The 25482-nt window shown below is 40.0% G+C and overlaps 1 protein-coding gene across 1 annotated transcript in view; it reads left to right on the top strand.

Annotated features, from left to right (window-relative positions):
- The window catches only part of LOC124794644 (autophagy-related protein 2 homolog A), a 496478-nt gene that overhangs the window by 87851 nt on the left and 383145 nt on the right, over window positions 1–25482 (top strand). Inside the window, exon 6 of the mRNA XM_047258162.1 lies at window positions 19995–20323. Within this exon, the coding sequence (XP_047114118.1) occupies window positions 19995–20323 (329 nt within the window). The remainder of the gene's footprint in view (window positions 1–19994; window positions 20324–25482) is intronic.

The following is a 25482-nucleotide window of genomic DNA, read 5'->3' as shown; positions in this document are numbered from 1 at the left end:
ATATTAATTAACTAATTACTTAATTAATTAATTACTTAATTACTTAATTGACTAGATAAAATCTATGCACCAAGTAGTGGAAGAACACACACATAAAAGACGGTTGTAATTGGCAAGCTTTTGAAGCCAGTGGCTCCTTCTTCAGGCAGAAGCATTGAATAGGAAGGAAAAGGACTGGAGACGTCTAGGAAAAGGGGTAGGTTTCAGGAAAGCCACCCAGAACTGCGGCTCGGGGGAGACTTACTGTACGGGATGACATCGTTTCCGAGCCACCACAGGATGCCTCGCCTGTTGGGCCAGTGGCCGATTCTCCGGCAAGGTCCCGACAGTCACAGAGGGCGGGCCTATTAGTTATAGGGAGCTCCAACGTTAGGCGGGTTATGGAGCCCCTCAGGAAAATAGCGGGTAGGTCGGGGAAGAATGCCAGTGTGCACTCGGTGTGCTTGCCGGGGGGTCTCGTCCGTAATGTGGAGGAGGCCCTTCCGGCAGCTATTGAACGCACTGGGTGTGACCGGCTGCAGATAGTAGCACATGTCGGAACGAATGACGCCTGCCGCTTGGGTTCTGAGGCCATCCTTGGTTCCTTCCGGCGGCTGGCTGATTTGGTGAAGACAACCAGCATCGCACGCGGAGTGCAAGCTGAGCTTAATATCTGCAGCATAGTGCCCAGAGTCGATCGCGGTCCTCTGGTTTGGAGCCGTGTGGAGGGTCTAAACCAGAGGCTCAGACGACTCTGCGACTATAATGGTTGCAAATTCATCGACCTCCGTTATTGGGTGGAGAACTGTAGGGCCCCCCTAGACAGGTCAGGCGTGCACTACACACCGGAAGCAGCTACTAGGGTAGCAGAGTACGTGTGGCGTGCACACGGGGGTTTTTTAGGTTAGAGGGACCCCCCCTTGGGCGAAACGATAAAATACCTGACGGCTTACCAGAGAGGACATTATCATCGTTGATAAAGAACGTCCGTCCTCAGAGACCAAAAACAGGAAAAGTTAACGTAATATTGGAAAACTGCAGGAGTATCCAGGGCAAGGTTCCTGAATTAGTATCTCTTATTGAAGGAAATAGTGCGCATATAGTATTAGGAACGGAAAGTTGGTTAAAACCGGAAGTGAACAGTAACGAAATCCTAGACACAGAATGGAATATATACCGCAAGGATAGGATAAACGCCAATGGTGGAGGAGTATTTATAGCAGTAAAGAATTCAATAATATCCAGTGAAGTTATTAGCGAATGCAAATGTGAAATAATCTGGGTTAAGTTAAGTATCAAAGGTGGGTCAGATATGATAGTCGGATGCTTCTATAGACCACCTGCATCAGCAACCGTAGTAGTTGAGCGCCTCAGAGAGAACCTGCAGAACATCGTGAAGAAGTTTCGTGATCATACTATTGTAATAGGGGGAGACTTCAATCTACCAGGTATAGAATGGGATAGTCACACAATCAGAACTGGAGCCAGGGACAGAGACTCTTGTGACATTATCCTGACTGCCTTGTCCGAGAATTACTTCGAGCAGATAGTTAGAGAACCAACTCGTGAAGCTAACGTTTTAGACCTCATAGCAACAAATAGACCGGAACTTTTCGACTCTGTGAATGTAGAAGAGGGTATCAGTGATCATAAGTCAGTGGTTGCATCAATGACTACAAGTGTAATAAGAAATGCCAAGAAAGGAAGGAAAATATATTTGCTTAACAAGAGTGATAGGGCACAAATCGCAGAATATCTGAGTGACCACCATCAAACGTTCATTTCTGAGGAAGAGGATGTGGAACAAAAATGGAAAAAATTCAGAAACATCGTCCAGTACGCCTTAGATAAGTTCGTACCGACTAAGGTCCAAAGCGAGGGGAAAGATCCACCGTGGTATAACAATCATGTACGAAAGGTACTACGGAAACAAAGAAAGCTTCATCATAGGTTTAAGAGTAGTCGAATCATAGCTGATGAGGAAAAGCTGAACGAAGCGAAAAAGAGCGTAAAGAGAGCAATGAGAGAAGCATTCAACGAATTCGAACATAAAACATTGGCAAACAATCTAAACAAGAACCCTAAAAAGTTTTGGTCATATGTAAAATCGGTAAGCGGATCTAAGTCCCCTATTCAGTCACTCGTTGACCACGATGACACCGAAACAGAGGACGACCGAAGAAAGGCAGAAATACTGAATTCAGTGTTCCGAAACTGTTTCACTGCGGAAAATCGTAACACGGTCCCTGACTTCAGCCGTCGCACGGACGCCAAAATGGAAAATATTGAAATAAACGATATCGGAATTGAAAAACAACTGCTATCACTTAGTAGCGGAAAAGCATCCGGACCAGACGAGATACCCTTAAGATTCTACAGTGATTATGCTAAAGAACTTGCCCCCTTTCTATCAGCAATTTATCGTAGATCGCTGGAAGAACGTAAAGTACCTAGCGACTGGAAGGAAGCGCAGGTCGTTCCCATTTTCAAGAAGGATCATAAATCAGATGCGAATAATTATAGGCCTATTTCGCTTACGTCAATCTGTTGTAGAATAATGGAACATGTTTTGTGTTCTCGTATTATGACGTTCTTAGATAATACAAATCTCCTTCATCATAACCAACATGGATTCCGCAAACAGAGATCATGTGAAACTCAGCTCGCCCTATTTGCCCAAGAAATTCACAGTGCCGTAGACACTGGCGAGCAGATTGATGCCGTATTCCTGGACTTCAGGAAGGCATTTGATACGGTTCCGCACTTACGTTTAGTGAAAAAAATACGAGCTTACGGAATATCGGACCAGGTTTGTGATTGGATTCAGGATTTCCTAGAAGAAAGAACACAACATGTCATTCTTAACGGTTCAAAATCTGCAGATGTAGAGGTAATTTCGGGAGTACCGCAGGGAAGTGTGATAGGACCTTTATTGTTTGCAATATACATAAATGACTTAGTTGACAACATCGGTAGCTCCGTGAGGCTATTTGCAGATGACACGGTTGTCTACAAGAAAGTAGCAACATCAGAAGACTCGTACGTACTCCAGGAGGACCTGCAGAGGATTAATGCATGGTGTGACAGCTGGCAGCTTTCCCTAAACGTAGATAAATGTAATATAATGCGCATACATAGGGGCAGAAATCCATTCCAGTACGATTATGCCATAGGTGGTAAATCATTGGAAGCGGTAACGACCGTAAAATACTTAGGAGTTACTATCCGGAGCGATCTGAAGTGGAATGATCACATAAAACAAATAGTGGGAAAAGCAGGTGCCAGGTTGAGATTCATAGGAAGAATTCTAAGAAAATGTGACTCATCGACGAAAGAAGTAGCTTACAAAACGCTTGTTCGTCCGATTCTTGAGTATTGCTCATCAGTATGGGACCCTTACCAGGTTGGATTAATAGAAGAGATAGACATGATCCAGCGAAAAGCAGCGCGATTCGTCATGGGGACATTTAGTCAGCGCGAGAGCGTTACGGAGATGCTGAACAAGCTCCAGTGGCGGACACTTCAAGAAAGGCGTTACGCAATACGGAGAGGTTTATTATCGAAATTACGAGAGAGCACATTCCGGGAAGAGATGGGCAACATATTACTACCGCCCACATATATCTCGCGTAATGATCACAACGAAAAGATCCGAGAAATTAGAGCAAATACGGAGACTTACAAGCAGTCGTTCTTCCCACGCACAATTCGTGAATGGAACAGGGAAGGGGGGATCAGATAGTGGTACAATAAGTACCCTCCGCCACACACCGTAAGGTGGCTCGCGGAGTATAGATGTAGATGTAGATGTAGAAGGAAAGACTGATTGTGATTGTTGGGGACTGCATTGGATGAGATTTGAAAACCTGAAACCTTAAAGGTGGAAGACAGGGTAACCTGCTGACAGAGATTACTGCTTAAATCTCATGCATGAGTTAATAAGAGTGAAAAGCTGAGTGCATTTTATGTAACAGAGGTGGGATTCTACCCCCAGACACCAGTTTCTCAGAACCCTGTTGGTGGGAACTAGCACTACAACATGTCCTTTGTTCCTCACTACTCACTTGGCCTTAATTTACATTAATTTCTTCACTGTAACTACTCTTTGTTTCACTCCTTTTTAGTTTTATAATCTTTCATTGTCTTTCCCATCTATTTTTCACCCCCCCCCCCTCCCACCTCTGATATGTACAATGCACTTAAGCAGTAATCTCTGTCAGCATGTTACCCCGTCTTCCAACTTCATGCTCTCTGGTTTTCAAATCTCGTCCGATGCAGCCCCCAACAATCAGTCTTCCCTTCTCATCCCATGCAGTAAGTCTCCCTTGAGCCACGGTTCTGTGTGACTTTCCTGAAACCTATCCCTTTTCCTAGACCTCTCCAGTCCTTTTCCTTCACCTCTCTTCCTTCCCATTCAATGCTGCTGCCTGAAGAAGGAGACACTGGGTCTGAAAGCCAATTACAACCGTCTTTTATGTGTGTGTTCTGTCACCACTTAGTGAGTAGATTTTTTGTCTATACAATTAATTTTGTCAATAATTGATTGTTTTTGTAATTAATTAATTAATTTTGTTCTGTTAGCTGACATTTTAAAAATTTGTGGTTTTTTTATTAATTTATTTTATTTTTTGTTCCTAGTCCTTGACTATTTTTATGTATATAAATTGCAGTGACATAGATTCCTGATAATCACCTGCGGAAGAATAGAGAAATTATGTCTATCTTTGGTACAAAAAAAAAAAAAAATACCGTGGTGCAACAATTTTTTTAAAAAAATGAGTGTATTCATATGGAATGGCCCAAAGTTGACTTTATATTATCTGATAATGTTTCTAAACAGATTTTTCGCCAGGAATATTGTCTCAATTTAAATGATATGATGCCATGTGGAATGATTCTAATAGGATGAAAATTTTTTGAAATCTTTTGGAGAATCCTTGGATTTTTTTCTGACCAATTCTGTACATACCATGTTTGTGGTGACTTTTGTCCATTAGGTTCATATTAGCCCTATTGCATCATATTTTTCATACCTTCATCTATGGTTTGGCTTTGTGTGTTCTGCAGCTTATTGCTCTGGTATGGGACTTTAATTTGCTTATTGAATGTTTTATTCTGAACCACAAACTACTTATATTGCAAAGTAATTTTCTTTGTTGACAGTCTTCTTCAGATTATGTGCTATCACACTGTACATACATCTGCACTATGATTTGCACCTCTGTCTTTCTCTTGGATATCTGTTAGCATCCTTCTGTGTTATAAAGCATCTTATTTAAAAACTTCTTCCTTCTTCTTCAGTGGTGCCAGACCTTGTATCATCAGCTAAACTCATCATGTTTATTATATACTATCTGACAAACCCTGCATTTCCTGGGTATTCATTTTGCAAATTTTCAATTAGGAGCAAAAACAAAAAATGAACAGTGTTTGTCATGTAAATTGTAAAAACTCCATTTCCACATATTTCTGAAAACACCTTTGAACCTATGAAACAGTTGTACAAAAAAATATGTATAATGTACAAATGTATCGGTACAACTGCTTCACCTGTCTACAAGGTGATTTTGTAACCGTGTCCATGGCGACGCCTATTTTGTAACCGTGTCCATGGCGACGCCTCTTCATAACTCTATAGGCAGCTGTTTTTTTCGCCTACAGCCATTTGCAGTTCGCAGTCGAAAGCTGCCAAAAGCGCTGCCAGGCGTCAGGAATTTCCTTAGATTGACTCAACTTTCCTTAAGTTGACTTGACTATAGAAGTTTCTTAGCAGTAAAGAATAAATATTTTAAAACTTCATTCGTGATCCGGCATTTTTTCATGCGTCTCAGTGTGTATTAAGTCATATCTTCTGAACTGTGTGTGATACCATGATGTAATTTTGTAGACACGTTTGGTGACGTGTATGAATCCTGTATGTGAAATTTATTGTGAATAGAATTAGTAGCACATAAGTAATATATTTAACTGTCCTGCATGGTGCGGCATTTTTTCACAGATCTCATTGTTTATGAAGTCATATCTTGTGAAATGTGATAGGTAGATAGTTCTTATCCACACAGCAATTGTTGCTTCACAGTAAGGCATGTGTGTACCAAGTTTGGTTGAAATTGGTTCAGTGGTTTAGGAGGAGATGAGTAACATACACATGTTCTCACATACATGCGCGCGCGCGCGCTCACACACACACACACACACACACACACACACACACACACACACACACATTTTTAATAATATGTTTGAATATTGCCCTTTGCTTTCTAGAAATTCCTCACTCTGTGGCACACCTCCCCCCTCTGATGGTGTTGCATACTTTGATTGCCCCACAACTAACAATACATGGGAGACTGATGCAGTGGTAGTACATATGACAAACTTTCTACACTATTAGTAGCTAAATAAACTTTTAAAATTTGTGGTGCTTCAACACATATCATACCACTTCCAAAAAAAGATGTACACTGTGTTAAATGCATTGATGCCATGTGGTACACTGAGACTTTCAACGTCAATTATAAATTATGGTCGTAGGCTTTCAGCTGAATTTAGAAGTGTCCAGTGTGCCAATACTGTTCATTGAGGAGTATTTACAGTTTGCACATTGTGTGCCTGTACCAGGGTTCAGTGTCTGACAATAATATCAGGAGTGACAGCAAACAAGAAATGATGCTGCTCGCAAAGACTGCAGCACTTGAGGGGCTGCCTTGTTACTGACAGTGATAACACTGTTGGCCAAATAATAAGCACCACGCGTCCTTGATCATGTAAGGCTGGCAAATGCTAATTATCATCAGCTCATTTTCTGCTTGCCTCTGCCCCTGGGTATTGAGAGCACTCATTAGACCTATTAGTTGATTATTCCTGTTATTTTTGGGCTTCATATGTACTTTTATGGGGCTACTTGTGTACTGGCTGTTTGCTTACCTCAGCTTGGTGCATTAACGAGTAGTAGAGGAAGTGGGGAACTAGGCAATAAAATAACTGTTCCACGCACAAGGAATTCAGACTTCTTTACCTACTTGTAGGAAGGGTTTGTACTTGTATTAACACTGTGAGTAGCCAATTGTAGGCTACACTTTACCTTCTGCAGTTACTCAACAGAAAAAAGTTATATTTATTAGAGAAAAAAAATAGAAAAAGTTAATTGATGCCTTTTATATATCTGAAATTGACATACCAGAATCATGTCGATTATGTTTAAGTTAACTCCTAGCTATTTGCAAAGGATGTCTTAAAAATGAAGTAGAACCATGAATAATGGGCTGAAACATGTGCATGCATTCCCACCAATGTGTGTGTGCATGCGCGCACACGCGTGCGCTTACACACACACACACACACACACACACACACACACACACACACACACAAATTTTAGAAAGAACACATTACACTTCTGCAGCTTGTCACTCCAAGAAGTAATTTAACAAAGGCCTAAACAGAATTTGAAAGGATGGAGTATATGGCAAGGAAAGCAATCATGAGGTGAGCCAACATCATGTGGAAAAGCTGCTCGCATGTTGATATGTCTCTTCACATACTGTATTTGGCAGCATATAAGCCACACTTTTTTTCCTTTGAAAACAGGCCAAAAACTGGATGCGTCATACACGCCGATAGGAAGTTAAGGTATCTGTAAGCTCCATTTCTTCAAAATTTGTTTGGGATTGAAACAATTCATTGTTATCTTCCTTGTGAATTTTGAGCATTCCAGTTGTGTTGAGCTCAGTTGCCCCCCCATGAACCATGGACCTAGCCGTTGGTGGGGTGGCGAGCATGCCTGAGTGATACTAGCTGTACTATAGGTGCAACCATGACAGAGGGATGTCTGTTGAGGAGCCAGACAAACATATGATTCCTGAAGAGAAGAAGCAACATTTTCAATAGTTGCAGGGACAACAGCATAGATGATTGACTGATCTGGCCTTGTAACATCAACCAAAACAACCTTGCTTTCCTGACACTGCGAACAGCTAATAACAAGGGGAAACTACAGCCATAATTTTTGCAGAGACCATGAAGCTTTACTGTATGGTTAAATGATGATAGTGTCCTCTTGGGTAAAATATTCTGAAGATAAAAATAGTCCCCCATTGGGATCTCTGGGCAGGGACTACTCAGGAGGATGTCATCATCAGGAGAAACAAAACTGACATTCTATGGATTGGAGCTTGGAACGTTAGATCCCTTAGCCACAGAGGTAGGTTAGAAAATTTAAAAAGGGAAATGGATAGTTTGAAGTTAGATATAGTAGGGATCAATGAAATCTGGTGGCAGGATGAACAGGACTTCTAGTCAGGTGAATACAGGGTTATAAATACAAAGTCAAGTAGAGGTAATGCAGGAGTGGGTTTAATAATGAATAAGAAAATAGCAATGCCGGTAAGCTACTACGAACAGCATAGTGAATGCATTATCATGCCTAAGACAGACACAAAGCCAACACCCACCACAGTAGTACGAGTTTATGTGCCAACTACCTCCGCAGACAATGAAGAGTTTGAAGAAATGTATCATGAGATAAAAGAAATTATGTGGATAGTTAAGGGAGATGAAAATTTAATCACGATAATGTTAGAAGCTGAAGAAAGGAATTAAAATTTGTGTCACAGGTGGAACTTACCACAGCTGGGACTTGAACCCGGGTTTCCTTGGGTACTAGGCAGGTGCACTAGCCATTATAGCAGCACAGCAGTATAGCTAACACGGCTGCTTGGGCTACCCTAGTCCACCTCCCTAACACAAGCTTCAGTTCACGTCTTCAGCTTATTTACCCCTTCTAAAATCGTCACTATTGCCGAGGCTCTCCGGTATTGGAATAGCACCCCAGCCTGGGACATAAGGAGAAATCCTACCTATCTCTCAGTCATTGGTAATCTATAGATCTGATACAATTAAATTTTCTTGGAGACATGTGTGTCTCAAATTTATCCTCAAAAATGTTAGAAGCTGAAGAAATGAATTAAAATTTGTGCCACTTCTGTGACTTGAACCCTGGTCTCCTTGCTTACTAGGTCAATGTGGTAGCCATTACACCACCACAGCAGTGTAACTAAAACAGTTGCACGGACTGCTCTAGTCCAATGCTCTTCCTAAGACAAACTTCAGTTCACATATTCAGCTGATTTTCCCCTTCTTAAATTGTCACAACTACCAGGGCTCTCTGGTTTTGCAGCTGTGTTAGCTATACTGCCGTGGCAGTCTAATGGGTAGCACGCTGACCTAGTAAGCAAGGAGACCAGGGTTCAAGTCACAGAAGTGGCACAAATTTTAATTCATTTCTTCAGCTTCTAACTTTACCAAGGATAAATCGAAGAGGACATAGATGGAGAGGAGGTGGGAGATATCATACTGCGAGAAGAATTTGATGGAGCACTGAAAGGCCTAAGTCGAAACAAGGCCCCAGGAGTAGATGACATTCTGTCAGAATTACTGATAGCCTGGGTAGAGCCAGCCATGACAAAACTCTTTCCATCTCATATGCAAGATGTAAGAGACAGGTAAAATACCCTCAGATGTCAAAAAGAATGTAATAATTCCAATCCCAAAGAAAGCAGCTATTGACAGGCATTAAAATTACCAGGCAGTCAGTTTAATAAAAGGAAAAAATTTCCAGAGAGATGTAGGTACATGCGATACAGCATTGACCCTATGATTTATCTTAGAAGATAGGTTAAGGACCGGCAAACCTATATTTCTAGCATTTGTAGGTTAGAGAAAACTTTTGACAATGCTGACTGGAATATTTTCTTGGAAATTATGAAGGGAACAGGGGTGAAAAACAGGTAGGGAAAGGCTATTTACAACTTGTACAGATACCAGATGGCTGTTATAAGAACCAAAGGGCACGAAAGGGAAGCAGTGGTTGAGAAGGGAGTGAGACAAGGCTGTAGCCTGTCCCCAAAGTTATTTAGTTTGTACATAGAGCAAGCAGTAAAGGAAAGCAAAGAAAAATTTGGAGTAGGAATTAAGGTTCAAGGAGAAGAAATAAAAGCATTAAGGCTTGCTGCCGATGTTGTAATTCTGTCAGAGACAGTAAAGGACATGGAAGAGCAGTTGAATAGAATGGACAGTGTCTTGAAAGGAGGATATAAGATGAACATCAACAAAATCAGAATAAGGGTAATGGAATGTAGTTAAATTACATCAGGTGTTGCTGAGGAAAATAGATTCAGAAATGAGACACTTAAAGTAGTATATGAGTTTTGCTATTTGGACAGCATAATAACTGATGATGGCTGAAATAGAGAGGATGTAAAATGTAGACTGACAATGACAAGATAGGCATTTCTTAAATTTGTTAACATCAAATATAGACTTAAGTTTTAGAAAGTCATTTCTCAAGCTAATTGTCTGGAATGTAGCCATGTATGGAAGTGAAACATGGACGATAAACAGTTTAGACAGGAAGAGAATAGAAGCTTTTGAAATGTGGTGTTACAGAAGAATGCTGAAGATTGGATGGGTAGATCACATTACTAATGAAGAGGTACTAAACAAAATTGGGGAGAAAAGAAATTTGTGGCATAACCTGACTAGAAGAAGGGATCGGTTGATAGGACACTTTCTAAGGCATCAAGGGATCACCAGTTTAATATCGGAGGGAAGTGAGTGGGGTAAAATTACAGAGGGAGACCAAGAGATGAATACAGTAAGCAGATTCAGAAGGATGTAGGCTGCAGCAGTTACTGTGAGATGAAAGGACTTGCACAGGATAGAGCAGCATGGAGAGATGCTTCAAACCAGTCTTCGGACTGAAGACCACAACACACCGAGTTCAGTCGATGGACATGTGCCTTCATTAATGGCTTTTATATTATTTGTTCAAGCTTCAGTTATTGTTGTGTTTAGTGTGGCAGTCCACTTGTGTCATACCTAAGTTGTAGTTTTATTTGCAACCTATGACTGAGAAACGCATTGCTGTGCCACAGCATTTAAGTTGCACGTGATTCCATACGGTAAAAAGCATGGAAATAGGGCTGCAGAAAGGCATTTTGAGCTACCTCCAACTGAAAAAATGATAATAACTTTGCAGAATCAGGAAAATGATTTAAAGAAAGCACCTCGCAATAAACATAATCTGATGAGTGGAATTGGAACTCTTAAATAGACAAAAATTGAAGGAGAAATCAATACTTCTATTTTAGAGAACACACAAGTGGGAATTTCAGTTTCTACAAAAATAAAAATGATCATTCATCAAGAGAAAACGATATCCACCAACAAAGGGATTGCTGACTTTTACTGAATCAACATTATGAAGTTCAGAATATATGAAGAGGTATTGGCTTTGTATGTCAATGAAGACAAAGATATCACAGAAGATGGCAGCTGAGTACAAAGAACAAATTGTTGAATTTCATCAATTTGTCATTAACACAAGGAAAAGAGAAAACTTTGAACTTTCACAAACTGAAAACATGGAAGAGACTTCACTGGTCTTTGATGTGCCTTCTAACAACACTGCGGATTCCACGAGCACCAAAAGCATTTTTGCCAAAACCTCAGGCAGTACAGAGTCGTTTTAGCTTGCTGTTCTGATGGGACAAAATTGCCACCACTTCTGATTTTTAGAAGAAAGGTGCTTCCTAAGGAATAATTGGCAAACGGAGTATTCATTCATGTACGCAATGAAGGCTGGCTGGATGGAGAGGGAATGAGGTTTTGGATAGATAAGATGTGGTCTAGGCCACCTGGAGACGGAATGTATTGAAGACTCAGTTAGCTGTAATTCTAGAAGAGCTTCAACCATTAAATGTATGTATCAACAAACCATTTAAGGGGCTTAATAAAGGGAACAGAACGGATGGGTGCAGTCTACAGATTTTGAAACTACACTGTCATGAAGGAGCAACACATCTAGCATTTCTCAAGTTTGTGAGTGGATCAAAGCTTCATAGGTCTCCATAAAAATCGAAACTGTGATGAAATTGTTTAAGAAGTGTGGAATTAGTAGTGCACTGCATCCTCAGTATCCAGAGGATAATTTGTTGTATGAGGATTCATATTCTGTTATGGCAGCTTCAAGTATTCTTCCTTTAGCTCTGTAGATGAATTTTGCAGATTTGAAATTGATCACTTTTACTTATTTATGTGGCCTAGATATATGATGTACACACATCAAAAAATGTTTTGCATCACCACGGTTCCGATAACTCCTGAAGATAGACGTTGACTATGGATATTGTATCACCGACACAGTCCCTTTGACTGTTCAGACATGTCACTAAACCTGCCCAAAGATGTAAACAACCATGCATGAGAAGTGCCTATTAGATGGAGAGGGGTCCGACAGCCAATCAGTTCCAGTCATTTCACCAGGAAGAAGGTACACGGTTCGTGTTGTCTGTATTTCAACCATCCCTAGACAGTCAATACTGAGGTTCAATTGTATCTGCATTGTTACTTTGTGCCAGAAAGGGCTCTCAACAAGTGAAGTGTCCAGGTGTCTTGGAGTGAACCAAAGCGAAGTTGTTTGGCTTGGAGGAACCCTGACAGCAATGCCACCATGCTGTAATGCTTTTTGTGCAGCCACAGGACGTTGTGTTATGAATCAAATTGTGAGCAATATGCTGCCTGATGTACAACTTCACTCCCCATGTCCATGATGAGGTCCATCTGTGCAACCACGACACCATGCAGTGTGGTACCGATTTGCCCAGCAGCATGCCAAATGGACAGGATTGGCATCACATTCTCTTCATCAGTGAGTGTAGCATATGCCTTCAACCAGACAATCGTCGGAGATGTGTTTGGAGGTCAGGCTGAACGCCTTAGATGCACTGCCCAGCGAGTGCAACAAGGTGAGGGTTTCCTGCTGTTGGGGGGGGGGGGGGGGGGTGTCATTATGTGGGATCGACTTACGCCACTGGTGGTCATGGAAGGCACCGTAACAGCTGTACAATACGTGAATGCCATCCTTCGACCGATAGTGCAACCATACCGGCAGCATATTGGCCGGGCATTCGTCTTCATGGACGACGATTCGTGCCCCCATCATGCACATCTTGTGAATGACTTTCTTCAGGATAGCGACATCGTTTGATTAGAGTGGCCAGCATGTTCTCCAGACATGAATCTTTTATGCTAATGCAGGTTATACATTGGCAAATACGGTACTTTCAGCAACATCATTGATTGAAGATCGTCATAGTCCAGCAGAAAAGTAACACCTAAATAGTGATATCTGTTAGTGCAAATGAGGATTGCACATTCATGAGATTGTGCCAATAACATCTGCAGTTAGCATGATAAAGTGCTTAAGCTGCAGGAACATAACAAGGACCAGATGTTTCACCTGCTTCCGCAACAGCAACAAGTGGCCCTTCCACCACGTATCACAATGTTGCATCCACCAACATTTCTGAAAGTTTTTACCCTTCTCCACGAAGCATGAAGAAAATGCAATCTGAAATACAAGTAAACCAACAATTTTTTTAAAGAATTGAATTCCTGTCTGTAAAACAACTTCAAATTTATAACTACTTTACAGATTAATTAATGTTTTAAATATTTTATTAAGCATGTAACTGATAAAAAGTGTAGAAAAGGTTTGAAATTATGCTGAAAGTGTGTTGGACTTCACTAAGTGCTCTCGTAATCAAATACTGGATGAGTAAAGTCTGTGTGTTTGTGTGGTGTCAGTTACACTGCCCCCATATGCACACATGGTTTCTAACTATAGTACTTGTCTTATTGTGTTAAACGTTTAACATAATATTATATCTCTTAATTATGACACTATTCTTTTTTTTTTTAATTCAGTCAGTAATTCATGGAATATTGAAAATGAGATTCTTGTTGCCCTTGGATGCTGTTAGATAGGCAACCTGTAACTGTTTTAGGTTTCTGGCTAGTTGCTTAGTAACCCAGACATGTAAAATTTTTCAAAAGGAAGTTTTATACTTGAGGCATGTGCCCAGTATTTTACCAGCAGAATAACACTTGACAATTACTTTCTTCCATGATATACTAACATACTGAATTCCAAACATATTTAAGAAAAAATTAAGGATCACACAGTAATTATTTCCCGTTCTGGTGAAATTTCACCATTCTTGAACCTGTTATCCTGGAAAGAAACTAAGTTTGAATTGGCCGTGCATTTCAAGCACTCCAAAGATATTTGTGTACTACCTACACCTAATGTGATTTTGAACATTTCCCAGCATAATGAGTATTCCTTAAGATTTCAGGTTGGGACCTGGAGGACATCAACATCTTCCCATGATATTTCATCTAACGACATTTCAGCCATCTTCATATGGAAAACCCACCTCCTCCTCTTCTTCTTCTTCTTCCACTTCTTCTTCTTCCACTTCTTCTTCTTCTACTTCTTCTACGTGAAACATAGATGCTTATCCAGGTTGTCCTCAGAGTCCCTTCCAATGCCATTTACCAGTTTCAATGAGTTGATGGAAAGGTGGGAGAATTACATGCGTAAGTTCTATCTGCACTGCCAGGTAAGGTGTATCGTTGATTCAGTTGACAAGGCTGCCTTGTTGTTGTCTAGCAGTGTGGGTTTATACAATGTTGTCCAAAATTTGAAGCCCTCCACTGAGCCCAAGAAAATTCCCCTTGATGAGCTTTGTTGGTTGCTTGCACAGTAGTTTGGACATGAAACCCATGTGGTGGCAGTGTGGTTGCAGTTTAACCAACACTACAAGCACCTTGGGCAGTTGTGTGTGCCCTAGATTGCCAATTTGCTGGGCCTCTCGTGCAAGTGTCATTTTCAGTGTCCAAAATGTTCTACCTCTTATGCAGACTCGCTAATTGAGGATGTGATTATAAGATTATCTCCTGATCTCAAGGTTCAGTCTATGGCCTTGTCTGGCCCTTCTGATAGTTGGCAGGAGGGTCAATTGGGTGCATTTGGTAAACAACCTCCAGTGTCACGCAGGATATCCCAGATGGCCTTGCTTCCTGCTGAGTCACTATGTGTTGCCAACATTTTATTTTCTGGTGCAGTGGTGTCGCAGTACAGCCCCTCCTTGCCTGTGCTGAGCTTGGTGAGTTCACGCTGCTCCCAGCATTGTAATTCCCACAAGTGTCGTTTTTCAGGTCCTCGATTTTGTTCCTCTTCTGCACGTTGGGCGAGCTGGCGGTCCTTTTCCGATTGTTATTTGTTGCATGTTCGCCATGACTGCTCACACACACCAGGAATGTGTGGGGTATGCCAGCTGATTGATCATTTGCAACTATTTGATGTGCCTTGATTTAGTCATCATATGCCCCTGTGTTTTCATTGGACTCTGGGGCTGTCTCCGATGTCCCACAAATATTTTGCTGATGTTAGTAGTGGATGGGCAGCTGGTCAAATTTCAGGTGACATGGGAGAGATGGTCAGCTTTGTTAACTTAGATAAGAACAGGCTGTTGGGCTGTCTGGAGCTGCAATGGCCTCTCCATCAGGTTGTGTTATATAGTAAACAGCACATTCCTTTGTGAGGGCAGTTCTTCTTGTCCACGCGTTACAAGAGGTGGAATGGCAATTTACCTTGTTGGTGGTCAATTCACTGTTGGCCCAAAATATCTTTGGACTCAATGCTTTTTCTGTTCTTGGCTGCCAGATCATTGACAAAGTGCATTTTGTGTATCAGTGTGTTCCATTTCATAATTTTGGACTCCTTGCAGCAGCCCCACAGCCTGCTGTATCCACCTTTATACCATGTTTTTAATGCAAAAACTCTTTCTTCATTAGAAAACATCTTCAAAACAGGTTAGAATCAAGAATAAACAATGTGAGAGATGTTCGATTTAATAGTAGTAAGCTCTGGTGTTTGTATCAGTAATTATCTGAAAAAAATATAGCAATGAACTCTGGTGTTTCAAACTATAATTATCACAAACGAGCAGGATTACCTTAATGTTTTCAGTGGGTAGTGACTTTTGACCCACCCTGTATTTTGAAATACACCACTCTCAGTTAATATGTCTGCTAATGGTTCTACAGTAAATGTTGCTCTACCTCTGATATTAACTCCCGGTATCTTATCGGCATCCCATTGAATATTTATTAGGTACTCCCGTTATAATTTGAACAATATTATGAAAACAATAGATTGCTACTCACCATAAAGATGACATGTTGAGTTTCAGACAGGCATGCTGAAAAGACTGTTACACACTGAGTTTTCAGCCAAACCCTTCTTCAAAAAGAAAAGAAAACACACATACATTCTAACAAGCAAGTAGAGTGCAATTGTGGTCGCAGCCGCCAGTGTGTGCTGTTATGTGTGTGTAAGGTGTACAGGGTGCAGCACTTAAATCCGGACAAATGAAACTTTTTAAAAGCAAATTTATTAAAATAAAATAAAAATGAAAATAAAAATTGTTTTGCGTATAAATAGTGGTATCTTTCAAGAGTTAACATCACATGATGTAACACCCTTCAGCTGAAATGACCAGCACCAATCTTGTCCTGAAGCACTTGCATGCACTTTTTAAACCAGCGCTGTCCATATTTGTGAACACTGCTTCAATAGCAGTGCATTGAGGTGCAACATTAGGGTGCCTTAACGTATTGGTAGCTCTTTCAACTATGCTCCAAACATTGTAGTTGAGGGGCTTCAAATCTGGCCCGTTAGGGGGCCAAACTCCTTCGATGAGGACATGTCAACATTATCCAAGAGGCAGTTTGGGACTAAATGGCTCGTATGAGGTCCTCGTTTGCCATCCAACACATTGTTTGCTTCCTGACGTTCAATACTGTTGTCAGTATCCTTAGCAATTGCCCTGGCTCCATGGAAATCAGCTCTTGAGCCTTTTCGACGACTGCTGCAGTTCGTGACAAGTGATTGCTTGACTGAGGTTTCCTCAATGGGTTAGCAGAACTTTCCCCAGACTTCTCTGAAGCATCATACTTGACCACAGTATTGTAAACAGTTGAACTCGGGTATCTGAAGAATTGAACTTTTTCAGGGGGCTAACGCCTAGTGCTAAGACTTTCTATAATCGCGGCTGTTCATTTGTACTCCACACTTGTCCCTAACGTTTTGGCAATTTTGAGGTTCTGACTGTTTACCAGATGCCTGTGGCTTTCAAGAAGGCCAGTCGCAACCTCTGGTGTAAATACGATATGGGGGAAGTTAAAATTGAAATTTATCTGAATTTAAGTGCTGCACCCTGTACTTACTTGCTTGTGTGAATGTATGTATGTTTTCTTTTCTTCTCTGAAGGAGGCTTTGGTTGAAAGCTCAGTGTATAACAGTCTTTTCATTGTGCCTGTCTGCAGCTCAGCATGTCATCTTTATGGTGAGTAGTGATCTATCCTTTTTATAATATTGTTGATACTCCTGTCTGAACTTTCCTTTATAATTTTAGATAGTTCATCATGTGTCGCAGCGTACATGAGAGTAAAATTTTTTGATCTGACTCTAGTCTCGTATTGGCTGGCTGATTTTCATTATACATATTCATCAACTGCTGTGCTATGTTTGAGAAATAACGGTTGAAAGCACTAGCCACTTGTCTGGGGCCAGTTAGTTTGTAGTTTTTCTTAATCATCCATATATTATTATGATTTACTGACCTTGCAACCATTTCTCTTTTTTTAACTTGTCATGTTACTTTAGTTTTTTTGGTATCTTTTGAGGTAGGTAAGAAATTCAGATCTTTATCCCTTTTGTGATCCACTTGACTGTTTTTGTACGGATGTGAGTGTAACTTTTCCTTGGAAAAAGTTATTTGAAGAAGGAAAAAAAAAAGGTAAATGTGGTCATAAACTTATTATATTTGTCATTGGTATCATTATAGTTGTATATATCATTCCAATTTTCCCCCTTCAGGAGAAAAGAAATATTCCACATTTTCAGTAGTGAAATTGATTACATTGTATCAATATAATGGAAGGAAACATTCCACGTGGGAAAAATTATATATAAAAACAAAGATGAGGTGACTTACCGAACAAAAGCGCTGGCAGGTCGATAGACACACAAACAAACACAAACATACACACAAAATTCAAGCTTTCGCAACAAACTGTTGCCTCATCAGGAAAGAGGGAAGGAGAGGGGAAGACGAAAGGAAGTGGGTTTTAAGGGAGAGGGTAAGGAGTCATTCCAATCCCGGGAGCGGAAAGACTTACCTTAGGGGGAAAAAAGGACAGGTATACACTCGCACACACGCACATATCCATCCACACATACAGACACAAGCAGACATATTTAAAGACCAATATGTCTGCTTGTGTCTGTATGTGTGGATGGATATGTGCGTGTGTGCGAGTGTATACCTGTCCTTTTTTCCCCCTAAGGTAAGTCTTTCCGCTCCCGGGATTGGAATGACTCCTTACCCTCTCCCTTAAAACCCACTTCCTTTCGTCTTCCCCTCTCCTTCCCTCTTTCCTGATGAGGCAACGGTTTGTTGCGAAAGCTTGAATTTTGTGTGTATGTTTGTGTTTGTTTGTGTGTCTATCGACCTGCCAGCGCTTTTGTTCGGTAAGTCACCTCATCTTTGTTTTTATATATGATTACATTGTATGTTATTCTATGAAGTTGTGAGACTTCTGCAACATTCATCATTTGAATTTGAGCATAGTGATCACTAAAACCTGTGTATACTACATCTGTGTTACAGACATAGTTGGATGTGTATGAACATATGAACTGAACTGATCTTCCCTGTATGATGCGGACATGGGGTCTTCCAGATCGTAAAACAGTTGCATTGACAGCAGTTTGCTTGAACTGCTGCAACATACACACCACACTAGATTGGGCTCTGCCAACTTTTGTTGCTATTGTCCTACTATAATAGTACCCGTGATGCAGGGCTACGATTGCTCCACACTTTTCAATTCCAATATCATGCTTATGTCACATTATGAAGTCACATGGTATGAACCTAATCATTTATACAAACACACTGCTACATGCACATGATGTACTGTAAACTAATATGAACTGATTACTACCCAGACAGCTGAAGGAAAGAGGCCTATTTGAATGGAACCATCTTAGGTAAAGGTATGTCGGTGTTGTTGTGGATACTATCAGCACCCCTGTATGTGAACAACCAGTCAAATACATAACATAACTTACTTTACTGGTTGTACTTGTTTTATTATCAATACAGGAATATGATAGAATATTCAAAATGGAAACCCTGTGTTAACCACAAATCCTTAGTTGGGATAGGTGATGGAAAACTTTTGATTGGTAGTGTATATTTTTCTTTTACTTCCTTAATCCTAGTTTTTGCTCCAACACTGAAGGCCTAATTGTCAGTGAGGCACTAAGCCCTAATATTCCTTTTCTTCATATTCCATATATTACACCCTGCTACATAAATTCTTGTGTATGTTGCTGACTTCTTGTGACTCTCAAACTGAAATGATCTCATTTTCATTGAACTGGGTGCTGAATTCTCTTCCATACTGCTGTACGTAGAAGCAACTACCGTCACTGCATTTTACTATGTGTACACCTGCTTTTTTATATTAAAATCTATTTAGTGCTTCTGTAGATATTACTAACAACAAAAAAGAATGAAGTTTAGTGTGCATCAGCTGGAACATTTAATTATTGCTCAAGGAATATTTTTAACTTTTCTAAAGTACAACATGAATTTAATTATTAACAAATTTATTTGTCACATAAAAAAGGTAGCTTGTCCACAGTCTCTGAAATGCTTTATGATGTCCTTAAAAAATTTAAAAATACTAAATGTAGGCACATAGTTACATACTCGTGTTTTTTAATATATTTTATTTGCAGTTGTACTGTGCAAAGAGCAACAAACTTATGTTTAAAATTGTATATCTGATGTTAATAGTTTGATGTTTGTATTTTATGTACGTTTCATGGTATTAACTATAGATGGCTTATGAAAGGGTAGAAAAAACATTTTCTACAATACTTGTAAGACTTCTGAGAAAAATTTGCACTTCAGAAATTATTTTGAATACCTTTTTGAATTTCAAAATAATTAAATCTATATGTTCACTTAATCACATGAGATATAATTTATGTTTCTTTAAATGTACTTTTATCCAGTTTTTGTGTTCTTCAGAATTCAGATTACAATTTTGGAACAGCTCCTGTCACACCATCATCATCATCTCCAGTGTCACCTCTGCAAACAATTCCACCAGCTGTTGCTGCAGATGACCACACTCAGCACAGAAATCTGTCTGTGGAACCTGATCCAGTACTTTTTGCTAAACTGGCAGGGCGGCAAGAATTGCGTGTCAAACTTAAGCAAGCAGAAGGAGTACCTGGACCAAAAGTTGATCTGGAACTGACTCTCGGTTCATTGTCTTTATTTATATCTCCAAGGCAATTCCATGTACTTCTGGAGCTGTTGCATGGTCTGTCCACACCTGATCTTGAAGACACCAGGTAATGTCAATATGTTAATGCTATGTTTTTGCTTTTAACAGTTTATGAGTGGTATTGCATTTATAATAATTATTTCATATGTGCCATAAATTGTGGCGTTAAATTTATTGAGACAGCTTTTAAGAGCCTTATGTACTGACACCTGTAGTCACAAGTGGTAACATTGAATACCTCAAGGAAATGTGATATTCTTAAGTCATTTACTATAGTACCTAGTGATTCATGAAATGCTTAGAATTATTTTGTAACAAGAGACTAATCAATTTTTCGCAATATGATGTAATTGGATAGATAAAAAATGTCATCCAGAACCATGGGTGTGGGGAGACTTACAGGATGGGATGAGAAGGAAATACTGATTGTTGGGTTCCAACTGCACAGTTCAGAAAAGCTGGTGATTGTGGGAAGTTTCCAAGTGGTGCAATGGCACAAGCTGTGAGGCAGTAATTAAAGTGAAGCACATCATGTTGTATAACATGTTCAGTAACTGGGTTGTCCTGCTGTCTCTTGGGCACAATTTGGCAGTGGACATTCATACAGACAGAGAGCGTATTAGTTGTCATTTGCACATGGAATGCCTCTCCAAATTTGCGAATGATCTCACTCAGGCCTTCACAGACCAAAATTACCCTCCCAATCTTGTCCAGGAACAGACCTTCCATGCCTTGTCTCAACAGTCATTTATCATCCCCCACATACCTACTGTCCAACCACAAAGCAGCACCACTCTCATGAATTGGTACCATCCAATACTGTAGCAAAGTAATCACATTCTCTGCCAGAGTTTTGACCATCTCTCCTCGTACTCTGAAATGAGAATATCCTCCCCAGTGTCCCCACCAACCCTCCCACCTACTCAATCTACACAATAACATTTTCTGTTCCTGCTCCACCACTTCTCCAACCCCTTGTCTTGTGGCTCATATCCCTTCTCTAGATCCAGATGCAAGACCTGTTCCATACATTCTTTCAATTATTACCTGTTCTGGTCCTGTCACTGGCATCTCCTGCCCCACCAAAGGCATTGCCACATGTGAAAGCGGCCATTTGGTTACCAACTTAGCTGCTGCATCCTACCTGGGTATGACAACTAACAAGCTGTCTGACCACATGAATTGCCACCGACAAACAGTGGCCAAGAGACAGCTGCACCACCCATTTGCTGAACGCGCTTCCAACACAATGTGCTTCACTTTAATGACTACTTTACAGCCTGTGCCATCAAAATTCTGCCCACCAACACCAACTTTTCTGTATTGCCCAAGTGGGAACTCTCCTTACAACATATAATTCATTCCTGTAACCCCTCTGGCCTAACCTTCAGTAGTGTCTCTGGTAATCTATTGAGGACAGTGGGACAGCAGCTGGATGAGAAGTATTTGAATAATGAAGATTAAAAACAACAGCTATATTGTAATCCAATGTCATTTATTCAAAACAAGCAACTAGTTTCAACACCGAGAAGCATCACCTCCTAGCCCTGGATATGGAAAAATACGTAGTGTGATAGTAAAGTAAGAGAGAACTGACAACAAAAATCACAGCTTGTAACTAAAGCGGGGATAACTCACATCACAAAATTATGTAATAATAAAATGCTGTTGTTATCCATACAAAACAAAGTTTAGCACCTAATTTATATTGCTTAATCCATTTTTTAAATTTAATTTAATTTTTTTGTTCCTTTTTTTATATACAGTAATTACATACTCCAGTGTCATAATGTACCTGAGAGAAACCCACGTGCACAATGAATTACACCAGTAAAGCAACTGAAGCCACATATTTCCCTAATCAGAACACTTGCGAATATAGGATATACCAATAAATCCAATAATGAAACAAAACAATCCAGTAACATAAAACCAGATGGCTGGAGTAAACAAATGCAAGAAAGACCTAATGAACAAACATTCACTGGATAATGCAAACCTGCCGAAATAATAACTCTACATAAACAATGTAAGTCACATATTAAAATCTTATATAGAAACAAAGATGAGGTGACTTACCGAACAAAAGCGCTGGCGGGTCGATAGACAAACAAACAAACACAAACATACACACAAAATTCAAGCTTTCGCAACAAACTGTTGCCTCATCAGGAAAGAGGGAAGGAGAGGGGAAGACGAAAGGAAGTGGGTTTTAAGGGAGAGGGTAAGGAGTCATTCCAATCCCGGGAGCGGATATGTCTGCTTGTGTCTGTATGTGTGGATGGATATGTGCGTGTGTGCGAGTGTATACCTGTCCTTTTTTCCCCCTAAGGTAAGTCTTTCCGCTCCCGGGATTGGAATGACTCCTTACCCTCTCCCTTAAAACCCACTTCCTTTCGTCTTCCCCTCTCCTTCCCTCTTTCCTGATGAGGCAACAGTTTGTTGCGAAAGCTTGAATTTTGTGTGTATGTTTGTGTTTGTTTGTTTGTCTATCGACCTGCCAGCGCTTTTGTTCGGTAAGTCACCTCATCTTTGTTTTTATATATAATTTTTCCCACGTGGAATGTTTCCTTCCATTATATTGATAACATATTAAAATCTAGTGCACAAATAGTGTTGAAGTCACGAAAAACTATAAACACTAGTTCCATTGGTATTACTATAAGCAGCCCACCCACATCCCTAAGGTCCATGGCCACACTAGTATAGCAAATGTGTAACTTGTGTAAGTAAAAGGCCTAAATGCAATATCTCCAAAGTAACAATGAAATAAAGTCACCAATGTTTCTACTAATTCCAGGAAATGTACTGGACATAAGTGTTGTCAGCTGTAGCAACATCTGCCATCAGTATGTTCTTGCAGGATTAAAAGTAACATGCATCATACATATTGACAAACAATTGCTGAAGAACATCTCATATCATCTAGTTATATACAACAACAGCATACAAAGTAACCTAGAAGAAGTCAATTAATAAAATCAAAAGCCACATATGTATAAAATATATGTACAGGACCATGAGCTTGGAAACATCCATATGGTAATCCAATGGGGTGAAACCAAGAAACTCAAACATATTAACATACAGGAGCAAACAATGAACTTTGTAGAGTCCATAAGAAAAGGAACACAGGCAATAACTTACACATACATGATAAACACCGAGCACATCCTTTCATAACGTCGTTAACCTAGAAAAATATGGTGGCCTCCATCTCATACCTAGTCGCAATCTACAGGAAGTGATATTAGATGAAATGCATAATTCAGACCAAATTGTGTGCCCAAAAGGAACTTTGTACAGAGAAAATCATTGCTGAATCCAGTTACTAATGAACCAGACTCAATCATACATTTGAAACAGAAGTGGCAGTTGAAGTCATTCATTACATAGCATAACATAAACTGTTATAAAGTCACTATTGAAGACTGCACAAGCACACACAAAGTAGTAAAAGGACAAACTAATAAATGAAACAAATTACGCACTCACACACCTTAAAAGTGGGAAGTGGTTGTAAAATATCCAGACCAAATGGTCTAAGCAACCATTCTGATACTGAACACTGGGAAACTTGTATGTATCAGGCCCCATAACCATAACCTACAAATGGCCTCAGTAGCCACGTGGAAATAACCACAGCCACTGTACATATATTAACAACCAAAATGAACATTTTTAGACAAGTATCACAGAAAACCCTAAAAACATAAAAACTGTAGAAAACTCTAAAAACTAAATATATATCTGCACCAAGAGAGGCATGTCATAGCAATTCTATGTAGTTGCTTAAAAACACAGAATAACAAAACATTTTAATGTCTGCAAAGCAACAAGTGGCGTACACATAATTAACTGAAACAGTAACACAAAAGTACGTGCGGAAGGTGAAGTGACACCTCCTGATATGAAGTACCCACAACATTATACTTAGTGACAGATAAACAGTACTACCACCAACCCAGATACCTCCAAAAATAATAGGCCAGCACCATGGGTCATGACTTAGTTCAGTGAAACAAACCAGGAGGCCATTTGTGCCACACACAACATCCGTGTCTCGGGAAACACCCAGCTGCCACAAGCAAAAACATAGTAGTCACTGCTACTGGGACAACTATAAAATACAGTAGAAGTGACAGCTGTAGATGTAAAGCTAAATAGTGCAAAGAAGCACATTAGTAACCATAATGCCCAAAAAACCACTGTCGTGTAAGCCAAACTGTTAAAGTTAATAAAACAAAGGATTCTACATGATCATTACCAGTGCACCACTACTGCAGGAGCAATATATGTGACCTTCTCTTTAACAAGATAATAGGAGCAGGGAAATCACTGTGTTCATACTACCAAGTTGTACATGCAGCACCACCAATGATCAACAATAAGTGGTGGTAAAAACTACAGCTCTGGTACGCCTTAGAAACCAAGGATAGGAAGTGCCATCCAATGAATGTTTGTTCATTGGGCCTTTGTTGTATTTGCTTACTCTGGTTGTTTGGTACTATGTCATTAGGCTTTTCATTTTATTATTGGTATATCCCGTATTCACAGGTGTTCCTTTCAGAGATATATGCGACTTCAGTTGCTTTGCTGGTATAATTCATTGTATGTGTGGCTTTACCTCAGGTTCATTACGTCACTGGAGTATGATCATTGGGTTCAAAAGAAGGAAAAAAATAAGAAAAATAAGCAATATAAATTAGATACTGAATTTTGTTTTGTATAGGTAATGATAGTAAGATTTTTATGTAATTTTATGATGTGATTTATCCCCATTTTAGTCACAAACATGCACGGAGAGCTGCATCAAACCACAACAACAACAGTTACAAACTATGATTTTTGTTGTCAGTTTTCTCATACTATACTATCACACTATGTATGTTTCCATACAGAGGGGTCTGAAAATGATGCTTTTCAGTGTCAGAAATGGTAGCATGTTTTGAATAAATGACGTTGGATTACAATAAGGCTGTTGGTTTCAATTATCATTATTAAAGTACTTAAATAGTCCCTGTTCTCCATCTGCCTATCCCCTTCCCTACTCCCATGGGTGACTGGAATTCGAGTGTAGGAAAAGGGAGAGAAGGAAACATAGTAGGTGAATATGGATTGGGGGACAGAAATGAAAGAGGAAGCCGCCTGGTAGAATTTTGCACAGAGCACAACATAATCATAACTAACACTTGGTTTAAGAATCATGAAAGAAGGTTGTATACA

The sequence above is a fragment of the Schistocerca piceifrons genome, chromosome 4 (assembly GCF_021461385.2).
Source record: "Schistocerca piceifrons isolate TAMUIC-IGC-003096 chromosome 4, iqSchPice1.1, whole genome shotgun sequence".
Lineage (NCBI taxonomy): Eukaryota > Metazoa > Arthropoda > Insecta > Orthoptera > Acrididae > Schistocerca > Schistocerca piceifrons.
This window is presented reverse-complemented; position numbering and strand designations above follow the sequence as displayed.